We start from the raw sequence: 20,985 nt of genomic DNA, 5'->3' as shown, positions 1-20,985 counted from the left end.
ATGGATGCAGTGTGTTCAATATCACCCGGCGTAAGCTGTGCAAATTTGCTCTGTGCTTTCAGTAGTCGAATGCATGAATAAACGTCAGCACTATTGAGGATTTTCTTGCAGTCAGCACTACAGTTAGTCCAACACTACATCACTGTGTCTGTCTGCAGGGCCAGGCTGACCGCGTGTCTGGTCCAAAAATTAGAAATGGCTTGCATGCTTTAGCCCACAATTTGTTCCTTTTGACGTCCTTATTAATGAGTGCACAATGGGATCATGGGCTACAACCTGTCACAGCTGTCCCTCTTATTTTACCTGTACCAGTCTGGTACGGCTACTCATTTTTCTTTTGCTGTGTTTTTATTTATAATGCTAAAGATAATTTCATACTGAAATCCAGGTTCTCGAGTCCATCCCTTAAATTCAGTCTAGTAATACATTATTTGTGTTCTTGTTAGAAATAATGTTGGGAGTGTAAGATAATTAGATTTGATATATGGGATTTTGTATTGTAGTACCATAACAAGCTATATTGCTATTTCCCTTGCATCTCTCCCTGTTTTTCTCTTAATTTCCCTTTTGCATTTTCTCACTCTCTCCACCCCAACCCTCTGCAGCCATTTAACATTTATGCATGCACGATTGAGTCATGTTTTCAGGCATAGAACAATAAATGTTGACTGTTTTGTCTAGGGCTACCAGTGCTCTGCTTAATCAAAAAAGTGTCCAATTTGACGCGCACGCACGTTCGCTCTCGCTCTCTCTCTATTAGTTAATTGCAAAACTACACCGCAGCATCTCATCAGAAAGCATAATGTGCTCCCTAGTCATGATTTCATCCTTGAAGTTCCAGAAGCTGCTTATTCTTCCAGCAGCAGCACCCACACATTGGGAGCCCGGCCAGCACAGCACTACAACATTGTACAAACCAGCCTGCGTCATGCCTCCGCAACAGTCAAATATGATTCCTGAGCTTTAGCCGCTAATTTGGAACGAGGGGAATTTACCCCAAATAGAACACAACCCCCCCTCGAGCATAGTAAGAGCAAACTGTTGTTATTGGGTCACGGTTGAGACATATCAGTGTCTCTCCTCTTTCTCTAACCTTCCTGCAGCTGCATAATACCAGTTTAAGATGGTGTACACAGAGTTTGTCTTGTCAGAGTAATTTAATGATGCTAATAATGTTAGTTCTTCTGTGTCCGGGGACTGTGTTTTGAAATCGGCTCCATAGTTTGTTTATTAGACTCATGGTGTACGTTTTCAAGGGAGGGAGATTTGTTTACATTTGCAGATCCTGCAGTTGGTTTACAAAACATATTTTCACTACATGTCATTCTTAGCATTGAATAATTTTATCATAAATTAAAACTGAAATAGTTTGGGGCACCTGAAACCAAGCATAAGACTAGGATATGTTTTATAAACAAAACTGTGGCCCCTCCTTTTGTTAAAAAACAAAAACAAAAAACACAGCAAAAAAACGTAACTTTTCAGGTAGCTTTCTGACTTCAGGGATCCAATTTTCCTACGAGGATGCAACAGCCTTGTGGTTGACTGGCAAAGTGTCACATTTATTTTCAAACTGTTTGAATTGCACTTTAATGTTCTCGGAGTGCTTAATGTCCCTTTTTGAATAGAACTGCGTGGACCCATTTCTAGTTTGAATGCAACACAGGCCAGGCAGGCCCATTGTGAATCATTGAGCAGTTGTTGCAATCAATTGGAAACATTGATTACTATGAGTGCCTGTGTCTTTAGTTGTAACATTTCCTCATTTCCTTGTTCTGGACTCTTTCACCTTGCCGTGTTCCACTCAGTCTCGCTCCATTCCCCATAGACCTTCTAAAAGACGGAGGAGTCGTACCTTTTGTCCTGCTTGTCTGCTTCTCCACTCCTTGTGCCTAATTGGCATAGAGTGCTGACATTTACACTCTTCGCCCTCAGTGACACGGTTCCTCTTCCACTGTGAAACGGCTCATTAGTTAGAAATTATTTTTCTTTCTTTTCTTTTTGTCTTCCCTCTTTCCTCTTCGGTTCTTTCTTTACTTTTCACATATTGAAGCTATCCTATTGTTTTGACATGTGTCTATCAGCATCCTAATGGCCTCGCCATGAATATGCTGTGTTTGTCAAGGCCCCTCAGGAGGCAGACGCACCATTATTCAGTATCTGGGAATTGTCATAATGTGTGACATATAAGAAACCCACCCGTGCTATATTGGCTTTGTGAAAGTAATCCTCATCCCCAGAAGTGGACGCCAACAGTCCACAGATCAGGTAGAAAATGGAGGATTCCTGGCTGGCGTCTTTCCTAAAAGGCCCCATCATGTCAACACAAATGACTTGGTAGGTAGAAACCTGAAGAAAAGCCCAGACTGACTCAAAATGGAGGACATTGGCTCTTGGCTGAGCAGAGGGGGATTTCCGCTGGCCATGTGTGAGATTAACTCACCTCTAAGGTTCCATGCTGTGCTGACTCCGCTTGCTAAAGTGGAGAGAGATGGGAGCGAGGGAGTAAGAAAAGAAAAGAAAAAAACGGAAAGCTATTAAACTCAAAGGTTGTTGTGATCCTGCCAAGGTTAAAAGAACTCTGTTGGCTGGTAGATTTGGCACTTTCCAGACCTCATTTACCAGTGCCAATCCAGCAAGCCTTCTGTGCGGTCACATTGAGACTAAAAATATGGCCAGGGTTTTGAAAGGTACAATTACTTTTGCTGAAACATTGCTTGGTGTTTAGACTTCGCTGTTTGTCACCAGTGGAGGTTTGTCCCACAAGATATGTCTTTAAAGGACCATAATGGAGCCATTAGCAGATGCTCGAACATACAAACGCATGCTCGCACACCCTTTGCTCCCCATGTGCTCACTCCACATCCCTCGGCCCAGCTGTGTGCAACACCTGGCAGCTTCTAACAACTGAAGAGGCATTAGCAATTAATGAGAAAAGAGAAGGGGAAATGAGGAATTATTCCAGCCCTGTATGTTCATTTGGGAGAGTGTTACTTGTTTTTGTATGACAGATAATGGTGGCGCTCATAGCAGAGGGCGGAAGTGCAGGGGTGGCGAGCACACTGCTATTGTCATTCATAGCCATATTTCTCCTGTTAGTGCCTGTCGTTTATTTCCCCACTGCGTCATTGTCATTTGCTGTATAATTTTTTTTTATACCGCCCCTACAAAAATGGCACCTGTCACTGTTGTGTGTGTGCGTGTGCAACAGAAAACCTCAGCCTCCTTTTTGAAAATGCAAATAGGTTCTATTTGTGGCTTGCTCCTGTCAGAGATGGTGAGCGCATTGAGTGAAGTTTTTGTGCACCAACTGTTTGAATGTATGTGAGAAGCGTGTCTCCTTTTTGCATCTGTTTAACACAAAGCGTCTTTGCTTTGGCTGTTTGCATCGGTGTCCTTGGTAACTGTGTGTGTTTTTTATTTTTTATTTTTGGGTGCAATGTGTGTACTGACAGCGAGGGAGATGTTTGTGTTTGAGGAAGGTGTGTGCGTGCGAGAAAATGCTGCTGTTCACACTGAAATATATTTCCCAGTGAGTCCAGATCCTCCCTGTCGCAACACTGAAGTAGAGAGGAAAGAGGGAACAAACAAGCTGACTGTGTGTGAATCCGTGTGTCTGTCTTTGTCTGTACGCGTGCTTGTTTCTGTGTGTGCACATGTTTCTTAGAGTTCTGCATCTGCGCCATTGAAATAGCAATGTGAATAACTTTCTCCTTCCCCTCGTCCTTCCTTCTGTCTCCATTGTGTCTCCTCCCTCCCCACATCCTCCCCCTGACCCAACTCCCTCATTTCTCCGCTGTCCTCCCTCCTTCTGTCCCCATTCAGGAGAAGAACAAGGACAAAGACAAGCGTTTCCGTCCGCTCTACGACATCCCCTACATGTTCGAGGCCCGTGAGTTCCTGAGGAAGAAGCTCATTGGTAAAAAGGTAAGGGCTAGTAGTGACCGACAGGAACCTACAGTAGTAACAGTGTGGCTCCTTGTATGCCAGGATGTGAACTTGATTACCTCTTATCAGCTTTTAAAGGTGGAGTCAGTGATTCTGGCAAACGATTGTTGTCCTAGTCACTTTTCGTCAATCAGTGAAAATCTCCTCACAATCTGCTACTTGACCGTACTGTGAGTATGCTGGAAAAAAATCTGGTGTTAACACACGGCCTCGGCTCGGTAAACTGGTATGACCTTTAGGCTGTGTATTAACACTGACTCTTTTGTCAGCGCACGCACAGTACGGACAGGTAGCTGATCGTGAGGAGATATCACAGATTTTGACGAGCATTTTCCAGAATCACTGACTACACCTTTAATTGGGCAATAGCTTTAAATAAGGATTCCCCCGGTTGCTGTACAAACCCTCCAACACACTCTTACTGTCACTGGTAGCCAAACACATGTTTCTAAGCCAGATGTCTATTTTTTCTCCCTCTCTGTTTGAATACCAAGTGTTCCCGGTAGATGCCCTGGGGCTTGGTGTTGGCCTGGACACACCTTTTAAACAAGCAGTGTTGATTTCCCTCTCTCGTGTCTATTGATCTACAGGGTCTGTACAACTTTGGGGCGGCTATGATTTACACACATCTAACCGAGCTAGGGAGCACTACTTGAACATCTGCCTCTTTGTGTTCTATCTGAAAAGATGAACTATGAATCGAAGTGGGTTGTATGCGTCTATAGAGAAAGATAGAAAAAACACTTAATCTGTTTTTAAATTATGTTCAGTCTAACAGTGTAGTCGTAATACAATTTAAATACTTCTGTTACAGCTTTAACAATAAAGTATTGATTTGTCAGCAGCTCTGTCCAGTTTTAAACACAACAAACTTTGCCTTACATATCAATATTTTTTCATCACAAACACTAAATTACTGTTATTGTGGCAATTTTGCCGGCTCCAGTGGCAGTAATGGCACAGGGAGAGAAGGCGGTTGGTACTAAAAGCCAAGCCCAGGGCTCTTGTCCACTGCCTGATATGAAGAATGATAGTATTATATTTTTCCAAATTGCTTACTCTCAACATTTGTCACATGCGGAGGGGGGCACATTACAATAGAACCCAAGCTGGAAAAGATTGTGATCTTTTTTTGCAAAAATGTACATGGAAATGCAGTCGAAAGTTCAGTTTGATGGAAAACTCTGTCAAAATGGTGCAGTTATGCACAATCATAGAGACAAAATGACTTCCCTTGTCAGATGAAATCGCATAAATTCGATGCTGGTATTTTGGATGGTAGACTTCAACAAATCAATCCTCAGTGTGCCTCACCCAGTCACTCTGTTAGACTGAAAATGTACCAAAAAACTGCTGATTTCAGGGTCCAAAGCACCCAGGCAATAGACGGAACAAACGTTCCCTGTCTCGCACACTTTCATAAGTGTACAGAGTTAAATAAACCATTTGCAGTACAGCGTGATAAACACACAAATTGCACCCACTCAAAGCCTAAAGCCTAGAGAGTTCCTTTTGGCATTGGGTACAGGAGTGAGATGCATATCCCTGTCGCAGCCTCTCATTACAGTCATTTTAATCATCCTCATTAATGTTTTTTTAATGACGAAAAATTCAGCCGTACACTTGCTTCTGACGAGTGAAGCGCGGATAATGATTCTGCTGTTTATTTGTGGTGTTAGTGTTCTGGAGTAAAGTGTGTGTGAGTGTGTGTGTGTGTGATGGGAATAGGGCAACTATTGCCTTGTCGAGGTGTAAAAATACTGTTGTACATTATATGCCATTATCATTATCATTACATTTGTGCGTCGCAGAGGTTTTGGAACACTAAGCCTCATATTAAGCCATATAATGAAAGTAAGGTACTATTTTGGGCAATGTTCAGGTCCACACAGTAGCTTGTATTTACCATACATGTAAATGCATCTAAATTAAGTCATATTGCATATGGTCATTTATATTCACAAACGGGCCAATACAAAGCTTTTTGGCCATAAAGCTGCGAACACACCGCACTGGCCGCGCGGCGAGATTACATACTAAGTCAATGTACTAGCGCGTGGCCGCGCGTCCACCCAAGAATCGGCGTCCATAATAATAATTTATTTTTATTTTTTTAGTGCTGCACAATTAATGTACTAGCAAGCGCGATGTGTGCTTGTGCATGGTCATAACGAAAGGCCACGATTTGCAGTAAATAAATGTGCGCATGTGTCCCCAAGTGTTTCTCTATCTTTCAGCTTCTCTGTGTCTGCGGCTTTGCGCGCGCGATTGTACCGCACCGTGAACGACTAAGGCATGCACGCGGGAAAGTTAAACGAGCAGAAGCAAACCGACATTTAACTGGTGGCGATAATAAACGCAGCGCGGTTCTATGGGAATATTTAGCTGAACAGAAAGAAGTGCTCTGCAAAGCTATAACAGTTTAAGACTCCACATCACCGTGGCAACACAACCTATCGGCTCAGACAGCGCAGAGAAAAGTTTGAAGAATGCATGAGAGTGATGGACCAGGCACCTTTCAGTAAGTTTACAGAAGTGCCACACTGTTACTGTCTTTGAAATGCATTTAGTCATTTTAAGCGGAAAACACATTGTATTTATTATTTCAACTATTGAGTTATTTGTAAAACAGCATGCTAGTGTAGGCCAAGAAGATTTATTTTCTGAATTTTCAATGCTGCTTTATTTTTATGTTTTAAATTGGGAAATGCATGTTCCAAAACAACCAATAACCTCTGTATTTAAAAATAAATCAAACAAGTAGGCTAATAATAACCATTAATGAATTATAGGCTGTCGCATCACAGTAGGCCTATTGTCCACAATAATTGCACAACAGCCCCCCATCCAAAAACGAACTTTAAAAAGTTGAATTTGCACTTTGATGTGCATACACATGTTAAGTGTATGGTCCATTATTTGTATTTAGTATGTCTGCATAATATTGCACCCAAACAGTAGAAGTTTTCTTTAATTGTGCTTTGTACTGTCTGCATGTTAGCACATAATTTGTACCTGCACATAGCAAACACAATTGCACAACTGTAAGGTCAGTGTCTGTTGTATTTTTGTATTCAAATAAGCAGTTGTTTATTTCTTTACCAATATTCTCCAGAGATCCCCCTGATCTTGTACAGTTATAGTCTTCAGTGTGATATACTTTATTATGCATGCTTTCATCAGAGTGCATTGGTTGCCTTGTTTACAATCTGCTTTCAAATCCCCCCGGGTGATCCAATCACAAATGGACGCCTCTAAATGTTGATGGGAGAGCACTACATGACGTTTTGAAAGATTTGATTACTGAGGCTACAGCTGGAGGTGGTGGTTGTCAGGCATCTGCTTTTGGAATGCAGAAGGAATTTGAATTAAACTAATCACTGGTGTAATATCAAAAAAGCAAATGTTATATAATGACTATGAATGAGTAAACGGTGTGTATTTATGTAATATACACCAAGATATTCCTTCTACATTTGATTAGTATTGAGGTTGGGTCTCCCAGGTGTGTGCTTATAGGGTCTAACGACAGTCAGGTTTAAGTGGAGACCTCTTTACCATTTGCCAGCAGTACAGCCACCTCCCTCCTCAGTCTGCAAAATCAATAACGGAAGAGCTCTGGACCGTTGCCTTCCTCCCATTCCTTTGTTGTTGCTAAGACACAAGACTACATCTCTGAATGAAAGCCTCCGTCACCATGTATCTGTACGTGTTTTTTTTATTTTTTTTTATAATTATGAGCCATTATAGTACAAGTGAAAGTACAAGTCTCCCTCCTGCTGCCTTGGCAACAAGAAATGAGTTAGTTGAAATGAGCACAATACTTAACCCTCAGCGCTTCTAATGTTAATCTGTGCTACCTTGGCCTACTTGGGTTGTCAAGTTGGATTCAGGTAGGTGTACAGAACAGATGCATGTTGTACTCTAACAAGGAGAAGAGTTTAGTCGACCCTCTTACTGTCATCCTGTCTCTGAACACTAAGCTCTATAGAGACAGATTTGGAGCAGTAAGCATTAGTAGAATTCTCTAAGACCACTGCTTTCCCTGAAATCCTGCTCCAGAGAGCTCCACTTTCATCTTCTCTTTTCTTTTTCCTCTGTGACACAAACCGAGACAAAGATCTGACATCAACAGTGGAGTAATTGGGCCTTGACCCGGTGGATTTAAAAGGGAATAAACTGTCTCCTCTGGGTCTTTCCGCATTCAGATGTGTGACTGCAGATCTGTTGTCAGCTCATAAAAGGTCAATCGTTGCATAATCTAGCTCAAACTGGACTTGTCCAAAGCTTATCGTCCGTAAAGTCTCAAGGTTGAGTTATCAGATTGACCTTCAGGTGATTCCCCTTGACAGCATTCCCCTTCAAAGCTCAGAGACTGCCTAAGTGTGCAATACATGGCATGATTTGGGAAACAAGCACATTTTCTCCTGACTAAACCTGCTGGGACGTGACTAAGCATCAACTATGACTCTCAGTGTGCTGAGCAAAAGCTCCAAGCCCTAATGCCACCGCTCCGCTTTAGGAGAATAAAGCTACATTAAATTCCTTTTCCCCCCATTTTTTTCAATTAAACCACCAATTCCTCAACCCTATGAGGAAAGCATTGTGCTTTTGATCTTTTCTTAAGCATATCTAATATCCTTATTCAAAAGACTGCGGCCAAGCAGAGTCTATATTTGATAGCCCTAGAGGCAGAAGGAAATCTGTGCAATACGTGGTCTGATCTTTAAAAGAGGACATCATGGCTAGTTGCAAGTGGTGATGAAATCTTGGCTGTGTTCCAATACCCATATGTTCCTGCCATTTAGTATGGTAGAAAAAGATTAAGGATTACCTAATACTTGTGGTCAGATGCAGCATGCTTAAAAATATTTGGATGCCCTACTACATCCGGTCTGGATTTTTAGTGTGGGAAAACGGGAATGCTTTTTGGGCGATTTTGACCATAGATAGTAAATAATATGGATGTAGCATCCAGGCTGACCTCAGTTATTCACACGGCATCCAGTAATCCTGGTTTGTGCGCGTCGCCATTTTGTGAGGGGGAGGGAGATAGCTGACGTATACCTCCGAGGCAAAGTGAGGGACAACGGGCGGAGAGCTGTCACAAGAGATCGCGCCAATACATTTTAACCTCCAAAAGAATAAAAACTAGCGTGGTCCAAAAAAATTCACCCCCCTCAGTGTTGTCATGGAGATATAACCTAAACATACAGACTAAAATGGATTTGTGGCCCAGGCTATAAATAGGTTTAATAAGACTTTGAAAACGGCCTGTCTAACAAGTGAGTCAAAGAAACTGCTCGGTCTTGGCACCACCCCCCCAGTGGCACTTCCGGTTACTACAGATATGGTCACTTCCTTATTGGATGCTGGTAAAAATCGCTGAGATTGGGGCTTGATTTTGACCCACAATCCACTGCACACCGGAAGTGAAATCACATCGACAGCTTCTGTTTGAAAACAACCGGCAACGCAAGTTCAAGGCGCTATGTTATAAAGAGATAAATAAAAGAATGTCCCTAATGTATGCCTACTACATGCTGACTAGATACTTGTTTAAGCTCTGCCGTAGTATGTTGAATAGTAAAAAAGAAGTGTGCCATTTGGAACGCAGGGAACGTTTTGTTCACAATATCACGTTCATCTCTATCTTTTAAATGACATGTTTCAAAAAGAGCCATGCACACTGTTAGACATACAAACTGTTTGTCTGTCTTTCACTTTAATTATCACTTAGGGTAATTAATATAATTGTTATGGTGCCGTTTAGTGGACCTGTGTCGCTATCATTGAGTAATTTATTCTACCTTATGTCGAAACTTTCCTTTTTTAAACTTAGCGAAATGTGCACCAAGGCATTTCCCTTTTTCTTCTCTCTGTGTCACTATACATCTGTCTGTCTCCCCTCTCTCTCATATATATATATCCTCACCCCTATTGAAATGGCAGGGCTTGCATGGTGACATAATCCCAAAAAGCTTGATTTGGCTAACTTTATAAGTAGCGCTTCTTGTGCGCCTAGGTCTCAGCCTCAGCAAAAAAAAAAAGTCCAGTGGAAATGTTGCATTAAGCCACTTATCAGGGTTGAGCACATTCGGATAATCCTGCATGCTCAAAGTGGCTCCTGTTATGCAGCTGCTTGTGTAGTACTGTTAGCGCCTGATTCCCCCCCTTATTTGTGTACATGTGAGTGTGTGTGTGTGTACGTACGCTATGAATGCCATGTGTGTATTGTGGTGTGTATTTGTGAGAGTGAGACTTGATTCAGGCGAAAGCTTGAGGTGTGTGCGTTCAAGCAGATGCTTGATCTAAGCGTCACCAGGTCCCATGGTTAAAAAGAATCCAGATGGGATTTACGCATACACTTAACTCACATAGTCTTTCATCTCAGGTGCACTATGCAGGCTCAGGGAAGGGTTATTTGTTTACATTTGCAGATCTTGCAGTAAGTTTACAAAATATATTTAATTAAACAAGATATAATTATGTATAATCTTAAATCAAAACAAATCATTTGAGGCACCTGGAACCAAACGTAAGACTAGAATATGCTTGTATTTTAATATCAGTAGTATCTTTTGCATGCCTATACCTTGATACACAACTTCATCTGGTCCCAGGTGTGGTATATAAGCACAAACTCCCAGATGCATATGAGCACCTCTGTAAATACTCTTGCGTAAAAAAACACCAGCAGATGCCTCGGTAGGTAATTCATCATTTAATTATTCCTCAAACACGCACACAGACTGCCATATTATTACACGTACCTACACAATTCCTTTTGGAATAGTAAACTAAATATTTCCGTGCTGCTTGTCAACTCGGCAGAACCAAAACATTTTGTCTCGCACTTCTCCTGCTGTCCTCGTCCTTATCGTTCCCCTACCTTCTAATCCGTCGACTGTCTCTCCCGCTCCATTTCCCTCTCCTCTGGGGGGTTCTTGTAGATAGCTTTGTGTTATCATGGGATCGGTAAGATGGCTTGTGTAGAATTGAGCCTGGAACTCCTCCTAATCTTAACATCGCCTGGTCAGTCTAGAATCTGTCATCATCTGGCTTAATGGGGGACTACTGGGGTTCTGGTCTCACAGTCAATGGCATCCAGCAAAAATTTTATGCTGTGTTTTTAATCACGTCATCCTCTTTTATATATAGCTTTGTTTGTCCTTTATTCTTTAATTACCCAGGCAATGCATAGCCATGAAACACGGATCTAACCGAGAACAATGCAATATATTTTTTTATTTTATTTGAATGGCTTTACTCTGAAATGAGGAATAGACATGACACTCTGAAGTCTGTTTTAACAATGCGACAAATATTTCTTTGTATGATTAAAAAGTCATGAAATTGGGGATAATGGATGTTTTGCATGTTGTATGACTGAGAGGATCCCAGACTTCATGTATTGCTGTTTAAGTCCTTTTAATGTACATTACTGTGCAAGGGGATGTTGATTTTTGATATCAAATATTGTCAACTAGTCCTTTTACCATTTCCTTTATTTTAGATTTAAATTTTCCTCTCGCCCTCTATTTCTTCTTCCAGATGATCCCCAACACATAATATCTTAACTTTTAGTCAACGGCTTTCCGTTCTGTGTGCTCGAGCAGCTTTAGATGCATATGATACTCCTTTATTTAAATATCTAACAGTGCAGCTGACCGTGCCTCTCCAAAAAGACGGAATCCATCCCCTGCTATCCTCTTTTATATTTTTGGTCTGCTCTTGAAATGCAGACAGTCTTTCACGCTGAACAATGGACTGCAACATGTTCACTCTGCCTTGACAGAAAGTCCTCTCCATCATGTCACCATGTCTTCAACCCTGTCCCATCTAATGAGAAGCTAACTTAGCTCCATGTCCTTTTTGGCGTCTCTTTCATGTCCCTGTAATAGGCCTGTCTTCATTGTCTCTATTTGAGTTGTCAATGCCACAACTTCCCCCATCACACCTCTCCACACGTCACACATCTGACAAAGTTGACACGTAGCTCTTAAGCTACATGTGTATCTGCAGACTGCATCCCTGCTGTCGCGTGCTGACCCAACTTGTGTCCTGCCCACAAAGCAGGCTTTCCCCGACACTTGCCTGAGGATATGCTTGTGCACACACACACAACCGAGTGACACAATTGTATCTTCAGGGTGGACTGGACTGGAGTAGAGTCTGTCCCTAGGGAGCCGTTTTGAGTACACACTGTGTAGGATCATTTGGGTTCTGTGTGTGTGTGTGTATTGTCCCAAACACCCACAGTGTGTTAATACTTCTCCTCTGGGGAGATCTACAGCGCTGCCTGACGTGATTCACACTGACTGGGGGTGACCTTGAGAACTGGGACACACACACACCATCACATCATTCCCTGTAATAATTATTACCGTAACTGCATTTCAGTTTGCCTCTACAGTCTTGCTGTGTTTTTTGACCTCTTTTCCTGCTTCCTCCCCCCTTTAGGTCAATGTGACAGTTGACTACATCAGAGCAGCTACCGGTCCAGGTGAAAGCACCCCCGCCTTCTCAGAACGCACCTGTGCTACAGTCACTATTGGTGGCATGTAAGTAATGGGCCATATTATACTGCATTGTCTACTTTTTTTTTTTATTCTGACAGGTAACGGATCATAAACAGATATTCACTGATTTTGGCAAGAGATTCTGAGCTTACGCTTCTAGTATGAGTTTGTTGAAAACAAGCAGCCCTCATTTGTCAATGTGAGAGACATCACTGACGCATTTCATTTTTTATTACACTAGCTGTCTCTCTGAATAGAGCTTTAAAAGTAAGGTTCATCTGATTCATAAGAACAGAGAATCATCATTTATAAATGCTTAGAACTTGAAATCTCACCATGAATCACAAAGTAACCTGAAAAGGCTGCTTTGTATTTTCAATTCCATGAGATGGGTCGCCTCAGTGCAAGCAATTATTTTCTATCTACAAACACAGCTTTGAAGGGATCTGGTTCATCAGTTTGAAGCGTGTTTTATACAGTACCTCATATAAATGTTATTAAACTACTCAGAGGTTCAAATTTTATCAAAAGTGGATAGAGCAGCTTTAATGTCACGTGACTTGAAATTAATTTTGTTTTCACTCCACCAAACACTTGAAAGCCTCTGTTTTTTTTCTGTCTGTATATCTCTGGGTTCTGTGGCACCAAGCACAGTTACATGCACACATGGAATCATGGCTCCCTCTTCGCCATCAAACCGACAGTCTTGTAGCTGACGGTACACAACGTGTATGCAGAGATCAGGACCCGACCTCATGACCAGCCAATTAAAACCGAGCATTCTGCAACTGCACCAGCCCGTCTGCTCCAAGGATAACAGTTGGCACATCCCCCTATGAATACTAAGGTCAATGGTGCCGCAAGGTCAAGGGGTTGAATGTTTTTGACCTTGTTGCCTTATGGAGTAATGTATTATTCACAATTTCCCTGCTTGTTGTAAGGGATAAAAACGGGCTCTGCTTGAGACATTGTAAGTGATAAAGCCAAGTTAGGCTGAAACTGTTTGGAGGTGATGTGTTCAAGAAGCCTGGAGCAGGTGGGAAGTATTGTATTCAACACCAAATGTGTCTGTTTTTATCTTGCCCTCAGTTTTATTCAAATCAATTAAAAGTTGTAAATGTAGAAAATTGACAGTGATTTGTCAACAAACATTCTCCAGAATCGCTTACCCCACCTTTTTAAGGGAGAGGGAAAGCAATACATAGGGAATATTAACCTCTTAAATGGTAAATAATATCAACAATATTACAAGCTCAATTCTGAAGAGTTTCCTTCCTGGCCCTTCGTTTCCTTCTCCCACACTTCAACCAGAACACTGATATCCAAGGGCAAGACACCAAGTGCTGCACTAAGTACAACAATACTCTCCTCTCCCTCTCTCTCTCTCTCTCTCTCTCTCTCTCTCTCTGTCTCTCTCTCTCTCTCTCTCTGTCTGTCCTTCATCCTCTCTTCTCTACACCAGTAACACAGTGAGGGAGTGTGGGATCTCAAATTTTAAGTGACCTTTGTTTCATAGCAAAGCCGCCTTTGGGATTAGTCATGTCCTTATTTTCTCTGTGTCAAGCTAGATCACTGTGTATTCTCTGCGAAGCCGAAAGGGTTTTTGCTTCTTGTTGTTCATTAAAGTATTATCTCTCTTTTTCTCTCTCCCCCTTTCCTCCAGTAACATAGCAGAGGCTCTGGTCAGTAAAGGCCTTGCTACCTGCATCAGATACAGACAGGATGACGACCAGCGCTCCTCCCACTATGACGAGCTGCTTGCCGCAGAGGCACGGTGAGGGACACGCACACGCACGTACACACACACTCTTTCACACTCCTTCCTTCCATCCCCCCCTTCTGTACATGAGCCTACATAGTTGACACAATGGGTCTCTCCAAACAAATGTTCATTTTCATAAAAGCACAGTTTTGTTGCTTTAAATAAAAGAAACGTGCGTCATGTGCACACGCGTCACTAGCCTATCTTTCAGAAACCCTTTTCACACAGACACACGCCGCCATCCACGAGTTGTGCACGACCTCTACAAATTCTGCTCTTGGGAAGTGGAAGCGAAATTGAAAATGACCTTGAGGCCCTTTCTTCTCTAATTGCTTTTTACATTTGCCGTTGCATCCGACATGGCACAGGTGAAGCAACTTGTTTTTTATTTTTTTCCAGAAGGAATTTCCGCAGTGATAACATTAGAAGTCACAGCTACATACTGCTCTGGAAACATGTCGTTGCGTTAACATTTTTTCTCTTATTTTAAAACATGCATGCCCGACACACATGCACCACCGCAGAACCCTGGACACTAAATCACAAGGTCTCTTTACACAGGCCCTATGACTATAATTATATGGAGGTGCAGTGGAGAGATTTAGTACAAGCTTTATTACTCTGCCATAGATTAAGATCTGCTGGCTATAGGTAGAGCAGATGCAGCCCCAGCCTCTTTTTATAGGACTTACTCTTTCACTCCCCTCTCTCATGCAGTGTCACTAGCCACCCGCCCTCTTTTCCTGCTCTTTACCTCCTCCATCATTCCATTTTGTCCTTTTTCCAATTTTGTTTTTAATTTTGTCCTTCTTTGGCCTTGCTCTTCTGTGTCTTCTACATTTTTCTCTCTCTCTCTCTTTCACTCTCTTCCCCCCGTCCCTGGTGGGGTCCTATTAGAGTTGATGAGAGGTTTCCGTCTATAGCCTTGGTTTTATTCTTAGTTGCCCACTGCACAAGGCCAATTGTCCGCAGCCTCCAAGGAGCCTCCTCCTGGCTATACACACAGATTAAAACATGCTCACACTAACGTACATGCTACATTGTCTGCCTTCCAGTGACCCATAGGTGGCACGATTCCGCTCCACGGCCACAACTTCGGTGGTCATCTTCGTCTCACTCGGCCCTTGGGGCTTTTTAAAGCAGCGATCACCATGACCAGCCATAACCGCTAAACCCCTAGCTGTCTTCAAAGAAAGAACCCCTGTCTCTCCGTTACTCATCATCCTTCCATTCTAGCAAAAATACATCTTCCATTAGAATTTCTCTTCTACATTCCATCTCAAGCCTATTGATCTATCTATGCGGGAAATAATTCTCTAGCGCTTTCACTTGAGCCGTAATGGCAGTTCAGGGAAGAGAACCTTGAATGCTTTTACATCCTTCTTCACAAAGCCACAATGCCTCTCTTTTTGAATATACGATTACTTAAAGAGCTTCCATTTCTCCAGATCTGTTAAGCCTCCAGCCGTATGCTTTCTCTATGATGGTGCTCAGGCTACTTTGGTGACGTGTGTGTGTTTTGTGATTTGACCGACTGTAGGGCCATCAAGAACGGGAAAGGTCTGCACAGCAAGAAGGAGGTTCCCATCCACAGAGTGGCCGATATCTCTGGGGTAGGTAACTTTTCGTGGATGTACACACACACACACACACACACACACACACACACACACACACACACACACACACACACACACACACACACACACACACACACACACACACGGTTAACCTACAAAAGGGAATCAATCCCCATCTTTGATCCTCACAGCCTGTTTCCTCATCTTATCGAAACTAAGCAGCCTCTAAAAATAATCAAGACAGCGCCATTAATAAAACCATCAGTAGTGCTTGGTACGAGCTTGTTTACGTGTGCCCAGGGGCTTGATGGAGGCATCATTTGGCTAATGAAGCCTGATTGGGTTTGCTCACCAAATGAACAGCAGCCATAAAATCTCTGAGGATAACGGGTAATGGGCGTTTGATATTCACTCTTTTTAAGCATGTGTTTTGTTTTTCACGACCCTGGAAGCTGACTTTTAAATTTGATCCCTCTTATGTTTCCTCACACCACACTTACTCTCTTCTTCATCCCGTTATCCTGGGAACGGCTGCCATTTTTAAGTTACATTATTAAATAAATGAGACTGCTATGTATTTCTTAAGGGACATTTTCTTAGTTTCTTTTTCAGTTTTGACTGCAAGTCCATCTCTTGAGGTTACATTACCTACAAGAGCTGTAGTTCTGTATGACTAAAGGCTGTCACAGTACACTTCTATACCCTAGTGCAGCTAACCCACTACAGGCTGCAACGTTGGAGCTGTCCAATGTTGTAAAACAACAGTGAGTGGCTGGGTTAGATGAGCTCATGTGGAGTGTGCAATCAACTGAAATGTGTACTGATGACACTGGTACAAAGGTTAAATGCTGGCACTGTAATGATAATTGTGTCTTGCTAGGTACTGTTTTGCTGTTGGCCTATTTTTAATGCTGTATTTTCACACCAGCCAAGAGGTAAATGGAGGGCAGCCAGTCAGGTAGTGGATAAAGTCACTTTTTTTTTTTTACATTAAAATATTATTCTTTTTTAAATTTCAGCAGATTAGGTTTTCTCCAATTTAGAATGGCCAATTTTATATATATATATTTTTGTTTGAACATCTGTGCCTTTACTCTCGCCATTGGCATGGACAGTAGTTTTTTTTCTTCTTTGACAGTCTTTCTAGCTGACTGAGCTTGAATAGGCATTACATCACTTTTATGATTGTCGGGCTCTACTATGAAATTATATTAAAAGAAAATCTAAAATTCTCCGATAGTCGCACAATGAATGTATTTATTTTTCATGTTTGTACATTGTACAAGATCTCATAGATGCTGTTTAGAATGTCATCACGTTGCTTGTGAACAGAGGCATTCAGCCAAGTTATTAAATCTCTTTTACACCAACAGGACTACAGAGCCTGGCTAATAAGTCTGACATTCCTCGGCATAACTGCTCGCTGATGTTATGCCTTTCAACATTGTCACCATTGTAACCTCCCTTTGTCTTATTGTGTCAGCGGGACGGGTAAATTATTGGACCCTGTAAAAATTAATTATGACGGGGAATCGTTGTGCTGACTGAGCAAGCGGGCCTTGTGCTATTTCATCAGGAGCTCTAGTGCATTTTATGCTACAATATTATAAACCCCTGATCTTGGACCGGATTATCTGTGCTGCAATGACTCTGGTGTACTCAAGAGGAGGTGCTCTATTGTTAATTTACTTTTAATAATGACGAGAAAGAGCAGTTTATGCCGCAACGTATGTCCAACAGGAGATTCACAATTGTCTCATTAAAAACTGCCCCAGTAACCCGGCAAAGGCTGCGATGGATCAGTACATTTTACAATGAATATGCTGTGTCATACATTTGTGTGTGACATCAGCATTGTGAAACCCCTCTCAACGCTCCCTTATTTATTTGCAGTGCCATTGTATGCAACTTCTTTGCTCCCTTAGGATTTCTGTTCAGGTTCCAATAGGGCAAAACACGCAGGATTTGCAGCATAGTCCAGGATTGTTTCCAGTAGGCGTGTGTGTGAGCCTGCATGCACCAGTTGTTTGCCTAGGCTAATGTAATGAGCATTCTAAAGGACCAAAATAGCAACATCACTCCCCCCCCCCACATCCTTACCCTCCCCTCTCCTCCCTTCTCTCTTTTCTTTTCCTTTCCTACTCTATCATACAAAACCACACACAGCTGTACACGTGCAGAGGCGCAGCCCAACACACACACACGGAAATACACACTCCTGTACGTCAGCAATCCCTTAGCTTGGTGGTAAAGGTTCGCTGTAAGGGATTATGTACATTGAGTGGGATGCGGTCATAAATAGAGCAAAGATAGCTTTATAAACATAGATGAACAGAGGTGTGGGAGGCGAGTAGATAAAGCACTTGACTCACCTCGTACCTCTATAGGTTGCATAATGCGGTCCTCATGTCCCTTTTTTTTCTGATCCAAGTTAGATTGCACAGCCCACTCACTGCAGGTGCTTCAAATGTGTTTGTGTGATCGACAGAACATTTGGTCCTGTTAGCTCCCACTCAAGGGTCTATTTTGGACAGCAGTGGGTGGAGTTCAGGTGGTGCATCCTATGGCTTAAGCACATACCCTTTACTTACAACGTCATGTCTTTGAGTCCCACCGGGATGATGTGTTGCACAATGTCTCCTCAGCCTGTGTTTTCCTCCTGTTTGCTACCCTGTCAGGGATTTGTACTAGACACAAAATGCCTAAGAATCTAAAACATGTCCCATCAATGTTCTGATATTTTGCCGTTTTATCAGCATGAGCTCTCACATCCACTTGGAGTAGAAAATGGAGAAAACACTTGTTAACCCTGACATCCCGTTGAACTGCGTCTTTCCCTCAGAGCCCCTTTCCTTCTACTCCCATGGCCACACACACACACACACACACACACACACACACACACACACACACACACACACACTACTCAACCAGTGTGTGTGTGTGTGTGTGTGTGTGTATGTTGTTCCTACATGGTCCCTCCTGCTGTAGGCACATATTAGATTACATTTTATTATTTATAATTCATCTCCTGCCTCTGCATCACAGGGCCGCTTGAATACTCATGATTTAGCTGTGCTTGTAATTTTGGCCCGGGCACAACAGTAAGCTAGTGACTCACCCTTGCAGACAGAGTTGGACGCAGTGGGGGGGGGGGGGAATAATTTTTGATTGCACGACGTTCCAGACGTGTCACGGAGAAGCACAACAGACTTAATTTGGCCAAATTTAAGGCGTTTGGAAAAAGCCCACACATTCCGTAGTTTATTAAGTCCCTCTTGGCTATTGAGGTTACTTTTCCTTTGGCTTAAGTTGTTATATTATATATTTTTTTTATATATTTATTTTTTAATTTTCACTGAGGCCAATAACTTGAACTAACTCCATTGATAAAAAACACTATAAAAATATCCCAAAATGTTTCCTCATACATAATGAATAAAACCGGAAATCTCCTATTCACTAGAGTATAGATAGTGTCTTTGCTATATCTGTCAAACCGATATATACTGTACATATGTTGGAAGAAATGATCTCATAGGAAAGATGGAATAATTGAAAAGGTCTTAACCTCATTTCTCTTTCTTTTGTTTTTTTGATCAGGAGACACAGAAAGCCAAGCAGTTCTTCCCCTTCCTGCAGAGAGCCGGCCGCTCAGAGGCTGTGGTGGAATACGTCTTCAGCGGCTCCCGCCTCAAGTTGTACCTGCCAAAAGAAACCTGCCTCATCACATTCCTGCTTGCCGGTGGGTAAATCTCTTTTATTGTGTGTATGTGTGTAGGTACTGGAGCTTTTTACAGTGTGCATTTGCCCTGAATTGAGACTCCTGCCCGGCTCAGACAGAGCGTCGGTGTTGAGGCCCCTCTCAGCAGGCAACCCTGACCGGTCAGGTGGAAGCAGGGTTTGTTGCACCAACCACAGCCCACGCTCCTTCAAAACACCAGGATTGGCCTCAAGCATGTGGCCCCTTTGACCTCACCCTCCCCTCTTTGTCTCTCTGCCAAGTCTGAAATACATTCATGCTATGCTCTCCACGTCTTTTCTGTTTGACCATAGTTGTCATATGCTTTGGACACTGGCCACTGTGTAAAGGCAGGTTTAAACTCTAGTGGAAGAGGAAGGTATTGTCAGGTTATTAACACAATGTGAACTCATGAATGTGATCTCTCTTTCTTTTTATATTTTATATAATCATGATATAAGCATTAGTTGGTCATTTTGGGCATTTCACAACAGTTAGTTTATCCTCCCCACTGGGGTTTTCTTTTGCTCCTCTTTGCCTGATAAGCAATATTTATGGGGCATTCTTTAAGCTTTTTCAGCATGATAAAGGGAGCAGTAGTTTAGATATGGTTTTGAAATACAGACTGTTTAATAGCAGGTGGAGTCATGTATTTCAGCTCCTCGACTGTCGTGACAGTTTACGCTAGTAATAAAAACACTGGGACTGTATTCTTTTGGCAGCCGACGATGATTTGCACATTCTCCCAAACGCTTAACTCTTCCACAACAGCTGATACTGTTGGTTATAGTTGCAATCGAAATCCCTTTAAATCCATCTCTATTTCAGTCAGACATTTTGCCAGCCAATACAGTTCCCCTTCATTTCCAGTTGGACAACCACCATATATTTCTGACAAACAATCATCGGATTCAGTTTTATTATGCGTGGCTAGATTGTCGATGCATTAATTAATTTGGTAATTTGCCTCTGATTGTCTTTGCCATCCACTGATGGTTTTCGGTAATTACATTTCTTTTTTTTATCCACTGCTGCCTGATACGAGATGTATTGACACGACCTCTGCCGAAAAGCAATCAGCATGTCGGACCATGTGAGGTTTTTTCTTTTAGTACGGGTTTGCATTTTGACAAGTCCTCCTTAATGAGAGGGCCTGGCGTGAACACACGCACCCTTTTGTCCCAGAGGATGTCAGGCATGTCTGTGTGTGTGTGTAATGGTGTTTACATAGGCATTCTACTTTCTGAATGAATTTATTCAATCAAAGGTTATTAGAAAATTGTAAGAAGCACATTAGAGCTGCTAGCCCCTGAGTGTATTTGATTAAGGTCGTCCCCAGAAGAAGAGATTCATCCGGTGGAAAATGAGACGACAAGTCTTGTCTTTAATATACACATTAGGCTGGATTATCCCTGATTGATACAAATGATC

The 20,985-nt window shown here is 42.2% G+C and overlaps 1 protein-coding gene across 1 annotated transcript in view; it reads left to right on the top strand.

Moving 5' to 3' along the window:
• Positions 1–20,985, top strand: part of snd1 (staphylococcal nuclease and tudor domain containing 1) — a 176,005-nt gene that overhangs the window by 26,203 nt on the left and 128,817 nt on the right. The window contains exons 11-15 of the mRNA XM_080050907.1: positions 3,826–3,927; positions 12,412–12,512; positions 14,134–14,244; positions 15,773–15,845; positions 19,416–19,557. Of these exons, the coding sequence (XP_079907033.1) occupies positions 3,826–3,927; positions 12,412–12,512; positions 14,134–14,244; positions 15,773–15,845; positions 19,416–19,557 (529 nt within the window). The remainder of the gene's footprint in view (positions 1–3,825; positions 3,928–12,411; positions 12,513–14,133; positions 14,245–15,772; positions 15,846–19,415; positions 19,558–20,985) is intronic.

Source organism: Ammodytes marinus, assembly GCF_949987685.1.
Source record: "Ammodytes marinus genome assembly, chromosome: 22".
Lineage (NCBI taxonomy): Eukaryota > Metazoa > Chordata > Actinopteri > Uranoscopiformes > Ammodytidae > Ammodytes > Ammodytes marinus.
The sequence above is the reverse complement of the archived record's forward strand: the minus strand, read 5'-3'. Positions and strand labels throughout refer to the sequence as shown.